The sequence below is a fragment of the Anas platyrhynchos genome, chromosome 12 (assembly GCF_047663525.1).
Source record: "Anas platyrhynchos isolate ZD024472 breed Pekin duck chromosome 12, IASCAAS_PekinDuck_T2T, whole genome shotgun sequence".
In the NCBI taxonomy this organism is placed as follows: domain Eukaryota; kingdom Metazoa; phylum Chordata; class Aves; order Anseriformes; family Anatidae; genus Anas; species Anas platyrhynchos.
Genome location: NC_092598.1, coordinates 18,776,291 through 18,790,474, shown reverse-complemented (window position 1 = coordinate 18,790,474; position 14,184 = coordinate 18,776,291). Strand labels below are relative to the sequence as shown.

The window sequence follows — 14,184 nt, the reverse complement described above, 5'->3', positions numbered from 1 at the left end:
TTCAGTCATTTTTAGTATAATAGGTACAACACTTTGGCCTATGTTGAGTAAGGGTCTGAAGTTATCCACTCCTGTTTGTCCTGGAAATACATTCAAAGCAAAAAGACTGTGACAGATGCTGTTGTGAATGTTAAATGCTTTGATCTGCAGTTGTAGGCAAACATAAAAAGTCCTAAGAAAATCCATGTGATTACTGGGTGCCTGTTTAACTCTCTGTTATAACTGGTCCTTTCCTCTGGAAAAAGCCTTGAAAAGTGTCCTGTCTGTACATAAATAAGCCTTAACAAACTGCAGGAGGCTGTCAGACAGGTAAGGTGATCAAGAATCACAGATGTGCACTTGATGTATTTATACTTCTCCACGTGAAGTTTGGTCATGGACCAGGTACATGAAGGTCTTGCCAAACTTAATTATAGAGGTTATCTCAAACAAGCCTGATGAATTCTGAATGTCTTGGGGAAGTATAATCCATGTATGTAGTTTCAGTGCTGAAGTTGTTACTGACCTGTTCCATGACTGCAACTATGCAAGTCTCTCCCTCTGAAATTAGGATCACATGGCAGATGCCATTATCTATATTAGAAGCCCCTAGGACACAGGAAAAAACAAAACCAAAAACAGAGTGGAAAATATATCCTCACAGACTTAAGAAGTCTTAGGTGCGTTGCTGATTGATGTACTATAACCTTGCCAGCTTACTCAGAAAAATGATTACCCCCAAATAATGACTGCCATTAACATCTGAAAAATACTTACAGAGAAAGCAAATATCCTTGTTTACATTCAACCTTGTTCAATTCTCAACCCATTTTTGCTCACTAGTTTTCTTGATGGTATATTTCAGAAGGGATTCTCTGACTGTATTTGTTTTCTAAAACTCTGTACCTGAAATTTTGGTTTAACAGATACCCCATACATTTACTATAGTTCTATTTGTTGTCTCTCTGTCATACATTATTTCTTTGGTCTCCCTGACAAAAAGATGAGACATTCACTATATATATATGTTTATTATTATTAATTAAATTCTTAGCTATGACAACTTTGTTAAGATTTCTTTTTCAAAAGCTGGTGGCATTCTGACAATTCTCATATTTTCTTTGTACTCATGGTGGGTAGGTACATGTACTTTTAGAAAGAATGTAATAAAAAAGTTGCATCACCTGATTAAATCACCTGGTCCACTTTTCCTAGTAGACTTCCAGAAAAGGCTGTGTCTTTGTCTATTACCATTTTTCGAGTCTCCATTATGTACTACAAAAACATTCTTTTGATTTTGTTATGTGTATATGGGTTACATAAAGCTGTTAATGTTTGATGTCTCCATGCCTTTCAGCTTGAATATAGTTATTCAGTGTGAACGAACAGTTGATGTAGGAAGTTTTGTTTATTTTCTTTTCTAAATATTTATTGGTATTTATACATAAACATAGGCAATATCAGGAAGGCCCCAAGCTGACAGCAGTGAAAAGCTATTGAGTGTAATGTTTGTTCAAATGTTCACTTTCATTTGCTTCTGAATTTTCTTCTTATAAAATAAAGAAATATTGAGCTTAGGAAAATGTTTAAAACTCCTGTTATAAGAGCATAATATGAATTAAGTTTTAGTACTCATGGGCTTGTCACCTTAAAACAACCCAAATAAGGAAAGAAGTACAACTTTCCGTTGGGATAACTGATACATTTATGTTGTTCTGCTCACAGCTTAGTTGCATTTTTATGGTTTATTCTGATACACTGTAAGAAATTAAGGTTATTCCTTTAATATTTAAGTATTATGAAATTATATCAGTTGAAGTAATACTAGGCATGCATAATTTAATATAACTCAAATAAGAATCAAGTAATGAATAATGAGATAACCTCCCTCTTGCTTTTTGTGGCTGATGCATCAATTTTGCATGCTTTTACTAAAAGTAGAATAAGGAAGGATCTTTATATGGCTCCTATATTACTGTTTTATCTTTATATCCACACAGGAAAAGCATTACAGAAAGCAATATTTGCCAGTCAATGATCTGTTGGGGTCTTATTGAAATAAATAAATAAATATAATAATAAATAAAGCTAAAAACAAGACCTAAAACAAGAAACAACAAGTTTTTGCTGAGTTTTGAAACTGTGCAGATAGGCAGGGCTCCTATGGTGCTTTCCGGAAGCCAAGAGTTGGACCCATGCATCTCAGCTGTTTGAAGAAAGGAAGAAGAGAATAAAAGCAATAGAAATAATGATCGTATTTTATGAAGCTTGCTTCCTAATTAAAGTAGAAGCAGACAGTTTCCTATGTGAGTATAAGGAAGTCATATATAGGTTTTCTTCAGTTTTTGTGATTACTTCTCACAGGCTTACTTTCATTTGGGAGTCAATGACAAACTGGGATTATCTGGAAGACCGGACAGGCCTATAGGATGCCTTGGAACATCAAAGGTTGTTGCAACAAAATTTCTAATTTTTATATAATTGTTATTAATGCCAATTTCAGAAAAACATTGCATTAGTCTCTGAACTGTTTTAAACAGAATTTAAGTGTAATTTTATTTTATGCATATGTCTTACTTTTTAAGTCTTTTTAACATATTTTGCTATTAAGAACGCACATGCTCCATGTTACTATTAAAACTGTCATGTCTTTTAGGCATCTAGCTACAGTAAAACTTGGCCAAAACAGGATTAGTGATGAAGTGAGACAGTTTAACTGGAATACAGTGTAGATCTGCATACCTTATAAAAACCAGAGCGCTTAAAACTAGATATGTAGGGTTTTTTGTTTGTTCGTTTTTGTTTTAATATAGCAGTTCTACAATTCATTATTTCTTTGATAGTTTCAAAATACATTTTTAACCTTTTTCGGCTACTTTAATGTTCCAAATATTTTAAATAAAAGATTAATGGAAGCTTTATCTCCCAATAGATTTATCGAATACTAGGAAAGACCGTAGTTTGCTACTCGATCATTTTTGATCTAAGTGATTTCTACATGTCTCAGGATGTTATGATGCTGATTGATGACATTAAGGTAAGACAGATCTATCTTAACTTCTCCTTTGAGAAACTGACAAAAATGGAGTCTGTAGAAGAATAAACTGTGGAGTTAGATAAAATACAAATGTGCAAGGTGAACACCGTGTAGTGTGTATTCTTCTAATACAAAAATAAACTTGCAATTCATGTTGGAAAGAGTATTAAGATGAATATTTTATCAGCCCAGTATGAATTCTAGACAGTATCTTTATTTAACAAAAGAAACTCACCTTAAAGTGATTGGGAATGCTGTAGTGCAGCAGGCAAATTATCCTTTGTTTTGAGAAAACAGATGTTTGAGGCTGCAAAAAAGAGTGAGACTGGACTGCTTATGGGAAATATTTCCTCCAGATGAAGCTTTCATATTACTAAACTTGGCACAAATATTAAAAATTGCTGTTCTTACCCAACTTTAAGGATGACAGTAGTGTGCAGCTTACTTGTTAAGTCCCCTGGGCTTGAGCAACTACTTCCAGTGCATGGAAGGTGCCGCTGGTTATTCCATGCAATGATTCAGGACTTGGATTCCTGTGCATACTTCCTAGGACATAACATGTAGTCTGTCTACAGATTTAGTCTGTGATCAGGAGTGTTTTCTGAAAATCTGTGAATAAGCAGTACTTGAAAAACAACATGTTCTTTGAAGAAATCTGTAAGTCTTGGTGTTTTATTTATTAGCCAAGTTTCTTGTAGCCTCTTGGGTTCTTCAGTGCTGTTACTTTAAGATAGCTCTTCTAATATCTTGGATCATGTGCTCTAGTACATTGTGCTTGTGTATTTTTTTGTGACTAACCTTTTTTCTTACCTAGAATGCGCTGCAGTTCATTAAGCAATACTGGAAAATGCATGGTCGTCCACTATTTGTTGTACTTATCCGTGAAGACAATATAAGGTAGAGAAAGATAAAAGCATCATTTTCAGTGTCATTTTTACCTCGTTGGAAAATTAATGGGGCTCTGTTTAAAATTTCAGAGGGAGCAGATTCAATCCGATATTAGATATGTTGGCAGCCTTTAAAAAGGGGATTGTTGGAGGAGTGAAAGTTCATGTTGACAGAGTACAGGTATGGTGTTCTTCCTGAATTGAGTGTTCTTATTTCCTAATATTGGTAAATATATTCCTATTACTTGTGCTTTTCATGTGACTTCTGAACATTTTACTTGGTATCATAAAATTAAGAAGTCAACGACCAAGATGTTTGGTACAGTTTTTCTTTTATCTATGAAATAACATGGGCTTATTTTAATTCCTTTTGATGAGGCTTTTGAAAGCATTAATCTTCACAGAGGATTTTCAGAAGGGAGGAGGGTTTTTTTTATGTTCAGATATCTTGTGAAATTACCACCAAAGAAAAAAATCCATGATGTCAAGCATTAAGGGATTTCTTTTGATTTGATAATCAACAGGAAAAAAGGTATTTCACATATATTAAAATTTTTAGAAGAACAAAGGTCTATTTTTTTTTTAACATCTTTACTGTTTGAATTTATCTTATAGCAGGAACGTTACTTCATTAAAATGTGAAAATTATTGAGTCAGTGGTGCTGTTTTTAGGTACTTACATGCGCTATCTTAGTTTATACCTATTGAAGAACCCCTTTTTTTGTTAGAGGGAGGACCAAAGACACAGATAAAGTCCCTGTGGAAATAATGGGAAAACTACATACAAATATTTGGCTTTAATGCAACTTTAAAAAATAAAAACTACTAATAAAAAAAGCTGTATGAGATAAAATGCTTTAATTTTTTACTGTGAGCTGTCTAAATTTATATCTGTTAACTAAAGCCATGATTTACCATTGAAACTAGTTAAGTGATCTAATGCCTTGCCTTTGGCACTTACAGGAAGCCATATGTCCTGTGCTCTGTGAGTTGGGCGTGCACCAGAGCCAGGAGAGGAACTGCTTGGGTAGGAGTGCAAGAGAGGGGAGGAAGGATTGCAGATACCTGCCTCAGGCTGTCTTCTGGTGCCAGATTAAAGTTGTAGTTATTTGAATTATTCCATTGATGACTGGTCTAGCAGAGGCATTATCTACCTCCCCAGCTTTGTCACTGGTTATTGTCACTGCTTCAGTTCTGATGAATTTGTGTATAACCATGCTCTAACCCAAAACTTCAAAACAATCTCTTGGAAAGCAAAATGAAGCCAGATTTGGTTTATGACAGCTAATGCTGCAGAATTGAAGGTCTTATAACTTCTGTAGATACATGAGATGGATAGAATTATGCAGAATTCACTTCCAAGGTTCCCAGGGATCTGCAACTGAGAGACTTGTTAGTGTAACGAGGCTGTAATGTAAATACAGTTACATACTTGTTCAACTCCCCTGAAGACTTCTGAGTGAAATCTATTAAAAAAATAAAAATAAAAAAATGTCCTATGCTTTTTCCAGGGAGAAATCTTTACCACATCCATAAATGCTAACATCTCCTTATGTAAAACTAAAATATTTTTAGTTATGTTGTAGCATAGTAATTATTAAGATATAATTCCTGTTATGGCAGTAAGCAAAGGATATACAAAATGGTTTGGGTTAGATGGAAATTGCCTTGCATCTCTTACTTATTGTTAACTTCCCTTTCTCTTTCACAGCTTTCCAAAACCTTTATTTCTCTTCCCCCTCTTCCCCTTTTTATAAAGGGATGGTACATGTTGGTGATCAGTGCAATTATTGGTAGAATATAGTATGCTTTCTCTATCAGTTTAGCCGTTTATCTCTCAATTTTAATGCATACTTGTTGTGTTTTGGAAAGAGTTTCTTTTCATTATGGGGGAGAAGTTGGGGCAAGAACAAGGGATGTGTCTAACTTGTGGTGTTTTCTTAAATAATTCATGCATTCCAACAGAAGATATATTGAATCTTTGTGAAGTCTTCATCCGCTTCATTTAGATGCATATGTCTAAAAGTGCTTAGAGATAGGATGTGTGTCTCAAATTGGATGAAAGCTCCTTTTTCTTGTAAAGTACACAAAATGTGATTTCATTTAAAAATGTGTGCCCTTTTAACACTTCTGCCTTTTTTATTTTCAGTCATCTTACAGTATCTATATTTTACTGCAAACTTGTGTACAATGAAAATGGAACTTAAACATTCAGAGTGTGCTCAATTGTGTTTAGCTAATGAGAATCATCAAAAAGCATTCTTAAAAATATTGTGGTATAATGTTTCATAAAAGAATGGAGTGAATTAATTATAATTAACTACATCATATATATGAAACACTGAGTTTCAGGTTTGTAATATTCTGAAAGAAATAATCATAAGCTGCACTTGATCTGTACACTTCAGGGCAGGCAAAAGAGGCTTGCATTAAGAAATGACTACAGAGTAGAAAGTGCTATTATTTTGTGCTTTCCTGAAAGACTGACAGGAAAAGTAGCCATCCTTCAGATGTACCTGAAACAAAAAACATTATGATCCAGAACAGGGGTATCATGCTGGACTCTAAGGAATGTGAATCCTTGATCTCAGGTATTTTCGTCAGCTGTGTTTTTTGGGGGAGCAGAGCTGGATATTGGTAGGTTAAGGTGTATGTTCCAGGCAAAAGAACAGCAGAACCCCAGCATAAAAGAGAAAGCAGCCCTGAGAGACTTCTTTTGTCCTAAGTGAGATCTTAAGGAAAAACACCGTGGAATTGTAAAAATATTTGGAACTGTAAAGAAACTACTTTCCAGATGGAAACATCTGGAAATGTTTCAGCATCATATGGAGAACATGGCTCCTAGATCAAACAACAACTATATACTTACGTATGTTTCTGCATCTTTTTAAATTTTAATTGTCAAATTTTTCATTTCAGACTTTAATATCTGGAGCAGTTGTTGAGCAACTTGACTTCCTAAGAATCACTGAAACAGAAGAGTAAGGCTATGTGTAAATAATAAGGATGAAGTATTTGATAATTAAAATGTTTTTTTGAACTGTGAAGAAATGAAATACTTATTTTTCAGGGTTCCTGTATTTAAGAGTTTGGAGGAGCTGGATCTTCCAAAACATTCAAAAGTCAAGAGACAGTCTAGCACTCCGAATGCTTCTGAACTTGAGCAGCAACCAGACGTAAATATTAATGACTGGAAAAATAAGTCAACATACGAGATTCTGCAGAAACTTAATGTAAGAAAACTTGATAAAAATGCAGTGTAACTTCATTCTCATGAAATAACATACTGTATGCTGGTACATAGTGGCCTAATTAGATCAACATGATTACTGCTATGGTTCAACGTTAATAATACGGCTAGTGACATAAAACGTCTGATGTGCCTCTTCATACTTATCAGTACTTTCTGGCTTGTCATACTGTAGCTGTTGGCTTCCATTTCCCCCAGCTATCCAAATCTTCTGGTAATAAATGACCATCTAAAAGGGCATCAATTTGTCATGCATCTTATGAGTAAATAAATACTTTATTTCTAGACTGAAGTCCAAAAGACTTCAACAGTCGATGTGCACTGATAAACTGATAACTTCTTAATGATATTGAGGGAAAGTCCCAATCTGTTGTTTTTCCTGTATCTAGAAGAAAACTACCAGTGACTGTTTCTAGATCCAGTGCCCAGCAGGAGCACAGAAAATACTCTATATGGTTCCCTATGATATTACTAGAATTTCAGCTGTAAACGACAGGACCCATGAGCAGAAAATCGGGAAACATTTCTGAGGCCAAATTATTACAGGCCTTTTGTTTTCACTTAATATTTTTAATAGCTTTTCTGTTTTTTGCTTCACTGAAAATCTGAAGGTTATTTGTGGTTATGTTGTTGCTGTTTTTTTAAGGACTGCAATTGCCTTGCAAGTCAAGCGTTACTTTCAAGTATATTGCTTAAAAGGGAAGGACCGAATTTTATCACCAAGGAAGGTAGGAGCTTCTGTCATTTGAGTATCCTGAATATTTCAGGAAGCAGCTGTATTTTTAGTTGTAATGAACATGAATAATGGCTATGCATGCAAGCAGTTCTGTAGCTATTTTCTTTGCCATTAAAGCAATTGCTGCATTAAATGGGACATGCAAATTCACAGTGTGGTGAGGAATGAGCTGCTAAGCATATGAACTCTTCTATATTGTATGCAGTTGCTGTCTCTATTTGTAATTCTGAACACATGCGTGTAAGAAATTGGGGATTTGACCTTGTATATAAAACTAAAACTAAAGACAAATTTGTGCATTTGTAACATTTAGTCTGAAATGTGTGAAACTATATTGAATTTTTCATTTTAATCTTAGGTAATCAGTTGTTATTTCAATATATCTGTAAAGTTTATTCTACTTGAATTTTATATTACAGCTTTGGGTTACAGCACAAGATTTAAACTCATGTAAAATAATCCAGAACAGGCTACTTGGACTTGCAGCTTGTGCTGCAAGATTGTTTTGCTTTGTTTTTTTCCCCACAGATTTTGTTAGCTACCTCATACTATGTATGAGTACTTCTTGGAAAAAGAGGAACATTAAGATTCAATAATACTCATTTAGTTATTCCTCAAGCAGTGTAACTTAGCACTTCATGTTATAGATCCCTGCTTCATAATTTTGATAGAGGACAGCTGTTTCTTGTGATGAAGAATTGTTGTTTTGATATAAATACACATCATGTCAGTACTGCTGTATTAAGAATGTCATAGAAAACAATGTAAAGTGGAGTAAAAATCATTGGTTGATACACAGTGTGTTGTTGAAATACAGTGTCAGTCGGAAGTCATGGTCTGAGTACATGCAGCAGGCTTTTCACCACCACTGCCTGTACTGCTGTTGGACTTCAAGAGCCTCAGTAGCTTTCTTTGGTTCTTAGTAGGTTGTGTCCTTCCTCGCGCTGGGAACGACTTGAGGCAGACTTACTGTGTAAGCAACCAACATAACTGCGTTTGACCACTGACACCGTTTAGGTCAAAGAAGTGTTGTTGTGCCTCTGACTGTTCAGACCTCACTTGTATAGACATCTTGTGCAATCCAATATGAAACAGTAGATGGTGATAACCTCATTAATATGCACCTTGTTTTAAACAGTCAGAGTCACTGACTAAAAGTTCCTGTCCTCTTACAGTTAGAGATTACTGAAATTGACATTAAATAATCACACAATCAGTAAAAAATAAATCTGAAATTAAAAGCTGAAGAACCTTGTATGTTCCAGCTGACAGGCACTAGCTATGATTTTGAGTCAACTTCCACTGTTGTTGCTACAGATGAATTTACCGATTACCAGTGTCTGGCATCAGAAACACTGACATTTCATCTGAGAATTTAAAATTTAGAAGCTAACTGAAGCTTAAATAATATGTTTGTCACCATTTTTACTTTCAACATAATGGTTCCCACTTGATCCCTGTACAACTGGAGAGATACCATTACACCAAGCTGATGCAGTATGATCAGCTGTGGACTGACACAAGAATGCTCTCTCTTCTTATTAATGTAATATCCCCCTGTATTTTGTCTTTTCCAAATGCTGGACTGTCTGCTTTGACTTTGAAGCAGTGCTCTTCTCATTTTCTGCCATCTTTTTTAAGTCATTTTTGTACAGCATCATGCTAGTTTAATATATAGCACTTAACAAAATGTTCTCTTTGTTTTTGGCAGACAGAAAATCAGCTTAGAGAGGGAAAGTAGCAGTAATAATTATGTCCTGTGTATGTGTCAAATATTCCCAGTACTTTGCAAAAGTAATAATTAGCTTCACTAGAGTAGTGCTCTAATGTACCTGAATACCAAAGCTAGATCACACTGTACCTTTGGTATCTTTGTGGTCACTTTGTTTTGGTAATTCAGGGAAGAGCCACAAAGCAGTGCAAACCCCTCTCTTTCATACTCTCCCAGCTTCCTGTAAAAGGAAAGCCTCAAGTCTCAGATGATTAATCAGGTGATCTATTGTTCGTATACAAAGTTGAAAACAAATCATCTCTTGGATATCACAATGACAACCTTTGTCCAAACATAGCATCACTTGACTGAACTACACTGTCAAACACAAGACATGACTGATGCTGCTTTAGCACAAGAAAGTGCCTCATCCCATAACCAAAACATAATCTGCAGTTTGATGAGGATGTACCTTACCATGGAGATGTACCTTCTAGGCCAAATCATTGCATAAATTGATCTTCCCAATATATCTCAACAATGAGCTATGTCATAACAGGAGCAGAAAGTCCAGCTGAAGTTTGGTTTGGCTTCTTGTGTAACAGCATACAGTTGAATGATAGGGGACTTAATTGTATCTAAGTCTTATATGTTAAGCACAAGCATGTGCTTATGCTTAATATGCTTATATGTTAAGCATAAGTGCTTTGCTGGAGCTGATTCAGAATTACCTGGTCTAATCAAAATTGCCTTATTTATATTAAAAGAAAAAGTATGCATCTCTTTAATGTGGATTTTTGTTTTTTGTTTGATTTTGTTTTTTTGATTTATTTTTTATTTTTTATTTTAAAAAATGTGTTTAGGTACTGTTCGTGAACATATTGAAAGAATCTATAGACGAGCTGGCAGCAAAAAACTCTGGTTTGTATACAGATGTCATTATGTTCCTTTTGGTTTACACCTTTTTTTTTTTTTCCTAATGTGTTTACAGAAAGTAAAGCTGGTTCCTTACATGCTTAGAGAAGGGGAAGAAAGGACAGTTTTACTGACAATACTGTATTGTTTCATTGCAGCTGAAGATCTTGTCTGTAATGCTTAAACAAAAATAAGAATTATTTCCTTGGCATTGTTTTTTGAAATACAGAATAGCAAGCTGTTTTTGTTATGAGAATTATTGGAGATGTACAGTTCTAGTTAAGCTCAAATAATGAGGAAAAAATAAGAATACTAATATTCTTATTTCTTCCATGGTATGGTAAAATAATTCTATTAGCTTTCTGTAGCAAGTCTGGTGATCAAATACAAATCAGTTAAGTTGATACACTTACGCAGTTTGCTTACTCCCCCTGAAGTAATTTACTTTGAGCCTGACTTTGTCACAATAACTTCAGAAGGTTTCAGAAACTAGGCTAGTATTTACATGTTGTTAATTAATTACTTTGCCTTGAAGCTCAGTAGAAATGCCATTTCTTATTATCAAAGAAATGAGCTGAGCCTGTCCTGAATTCTGTTCTCTCGCTCTGTAACTATTCATAACAGATGAGACTATAAATTTAAAAACCATTTTTCATTTTAGTTAGTTCATGTAGTGAAATGGGCCTTTGCCAATAGTAAGGTAGAACCAAAATACCCTGGTTGTGTTTTTTTAAGGAATAAAAACCAAAAGTATTTTAGAAACAAAATATGTAAACTGTTTTTCATTTCTCTTCCATGATTGCCATGTGACATACATATAGGTTGGTGTTGCGCTACAGTGCTGCATTTGCACAGAAATTTTCTTCTTCTATAGCCCCACATATTACTACTTTACTGGTACATGGGAAACAGGTAAAGTGCCCAGAGGTCTGAAATGGAACTCCATGAGACTTTTTGGCTTTTTTGCATTTTGATGGTATCAGCTAATGCATTTTTGAGATGCTTTGCTCTTGATCTTAAAAAGTGCGTAGCAATATTCACAGGAATCAACATCGACTGTTTGAATTTTATACTAACACCATAGGATATTACAACTCTTTCATTAGCTCTGGTAATGAATGATTCTTAGCAACCTCAAAGCCTGTGCTAGAAAAGCTTGAATACAGGTCTACTAAGTTTGCATTTTATCAGAAAAATTGTAATTAAAGATATTTATATCTTTAAACGTCTTGTTGATATATAAAATTGTTTTTTTACACACAGCCCATCTGAAACCAAGCAGTTTACGCAAGTCTCTTTTTTCCGTGCAGTATATGTAAAACATTACCTCACTGGAAAAGAAACCAAAGCCTTCATGTTACATGTTGTACTTTCTCTTGCAACATCTTTGTGAGGTGGCCTAAAAAGTTACCTTATTTTTGTTTGCTTATCTTGCACAATGAAGAAAATGTCACAAAAGAGAAGATGGCATTTCATGTTTTTTAAGATGATGCAGAGAAAAGAACAGGCTTTTTATGGCATCTGTAGTTTAATGAGTTCTAACTAATTTATTTTTGATCCATTAACCAATATCTAGACTAAAAAATGAAAATCTAGACAAGAGAATATAAAAATCTGATCTCAATTCCACATTATAAATATTGTATGTATTCAGTTAATTTGGGGAGCTATGAATGCTGTGGCATACTTCAAAATTATATATGAATTCATTAAACTAGCTTTTGATATGTAGTGGGATTGCTCTGTTTTCTACCCTCAGGTCTGTTGTGCGCTTCGCAGCAAGTCTTTTAGGTAAACTAGTGGACAGCCTTGCACCATCTATTACTAATGTTTTAGTTCAGGGCAAGCAGGTAAGTCTTTAATTTTCAGAAATGTATTAAGGAGTGATAACAGAAAATAAATAAACAGCCTTTTTCATTTTGAAGGCTGCAGATGCTTATTTTAAAAGTACCCAATAGTTTAAAATATCCTTTCTGAAGAAGAAAAAGCTAGAGAAAATCAAAATATATTTAATATTTGGATATACTATAGGCTAATAAATTTTTATAGATTTTAGTTTTCTGCTCCAAGCAGACTTTAATCATCATTTCTTCCCTTCCTATGGAGGACTTTTAAATTTTTCTCCCAGTACAGTAGTATTAATTAAACTTATGCAGAACTATTTCCAAGTAGTAGTAATTGAATATTATGTATTTTTAGAATAAAATATATATGTATATGCAATTCTACTATGTCCCTATTATACTCCAGACTGAGGTCTGTGTGTGTGCCTCTAGCACTGTGCAGGCATAGAGGAAGGTGCATCTGCATGTAGCATGATTTTCAGCTGTTTATTTTCAGGTTTTTAACCAAACTTGCATTTGTCAATCCCTTTATAATAAATATCTGTATTATAGGAGAAAAATTAGTGTTATTGTGTTTCATTGACAGTAGATTAAAAGCAAATTAAAGTTTTATTTGTTAATCTTTATTTAATGTTTTGTGGTTGAACAATCCAGTACCAGCATTATAACATAATTTCTTAAAATTAAGGCTGTAACTTCTGGGATGCTATTAGAAATAAGAAAACAAAATTCAGAATGAAGCAAATTCCTATTTTTAAGTAAGCTCCACAGCTCAATGCCAGAAATGAAACAACATCTAAACCTGCTGTCCAGGCTTGATTATACACCCAATGTTGAACCCAAAGCAACATTCTTGCACTTCTGTTTCCATATGGGAAAAAAATCTCCATGTTTACTGTGGTCTTCACTGAATTTTGTTATTTTAATAGCATCTGCCTAACGCTGTTAGCAATTGTCAAGAACTGACATCCAATTATTTTTGTGTTGTGAAACTTGTGCATGAAAAGCAGAGCTCATGAAGTTTAGTTTAGTTTATGAATTCGTTCTGTGGTGTTTTTATTCCTGTCTAAATCCTCTGAATTGTCTTCAATATACTGCAGGTGACACTTGGAGCTTTTGGCCAAGAGGAAGAAGTCATTTCTAATCCCTTATCCCCAGGAGTCATTAAAAACATCATCTATGAAAAATGTCATTTACAAGATGAAAGAGAAGCTGTGGTTCAGCAAGAACTCGTCATCCATATTGGTTGGATCATATCAAATTCACCTGAACTTTTCAGTGGCATGCTGAAGATACGAATTGGGTCAGTAAACTATCTGTTTTGCTTACTACTAGAATTGCAGGGGAATATATATGCTTCAACAGAGATTGTTACATTGCAAAAAAAGGTTATATATAATATGATGCAGCAAAATGGGTATGCTTCAATTTTACATTTCTAGGAAGCCTGCTTTAAATTATCATGCCAAAAGTGGGTACATAACAGGCCTTATATTTGCCAGTCAACAGTATAAAGTGGAGGAATGGTGGTCCCTATAATATCTTACTTGAAGCTTTCCGTTAATGTGGTGAACTGTAGGGTTTCTAAATGCTTGATTTTTATCAGGTTAGGGCTTCAAAACCAAAAACACTGTAGTGGGATTTTACAGATGCATTTTGTACAACAAATGGTTAGTAGTAAGCACACAACCTCCAGGTCACCCTGTCCTGCCAGTAGTCAACAGGCACAATGTTCTACCTGGATCACCTAGCAGACAGTGGCGGTAAAGCTTTTCAACACTTTTTGCTCACTCAAGCAGATACTTATGTATGTAGATTTGGGGCG

General features: G+C 34.5%; 1 protein-coding gene across 6 annotated transcripts in view; it reads left to right on the top strand.

The window, feature by feature from the left end:
- The window catches only part of PHKB (phosphorylase kinase regulatory subunit beta), a 76,340-nt gene that overhangs the window by 51,987 nt on the left and 10,169 nt on the right, over positions 1-14,184 (top strand). For 5 of the 6 annotated variants that reach the window (XM_038185611.2, XM_038185615.2, XM_038185612.2 and 2 more), the window contains 10 exons: positions 2,344-2,427; positions 2,912-3,016; positions 3,831-3,913; positions 3,994-4,084; positions 6,823-6,884; positions 6,974-7,136; positions 7,800-7,881; positions 10,464-10,521; positions 12,275-12,365; positions 13,460-13,662. In XM_038185611.2, coding sequence (XP_038041539.2) covers positions 2,344-2,427; positions 2,912-3,016; positions 3,831-3,913; positions 3,994-4,084; positions 6,823-6,884; positions 6,974-7,136; positions 7,800-7,881; positions 10,464-10,521; positions 12,275-12,365; positions 13,460-13,662 — 1,022 coding nt within the window. Of the gene's footprint in view, positions 1-2,343; positions 2,428-2,911; positions 3,017-3,830; positions 3,914-3,993; positions 4,085-6,822; positions 6,885-6,973; positions 7,137-7,799; positions 7,882-10,463; positions 10,522-11,336; positions 11,428-12,274; positions 12,366-13,459; positions 13,663-14,184 lie in introns of all 6 variants that reach the window. The other variant, XM_027466991.3, reaches the window with a different exon arrangement.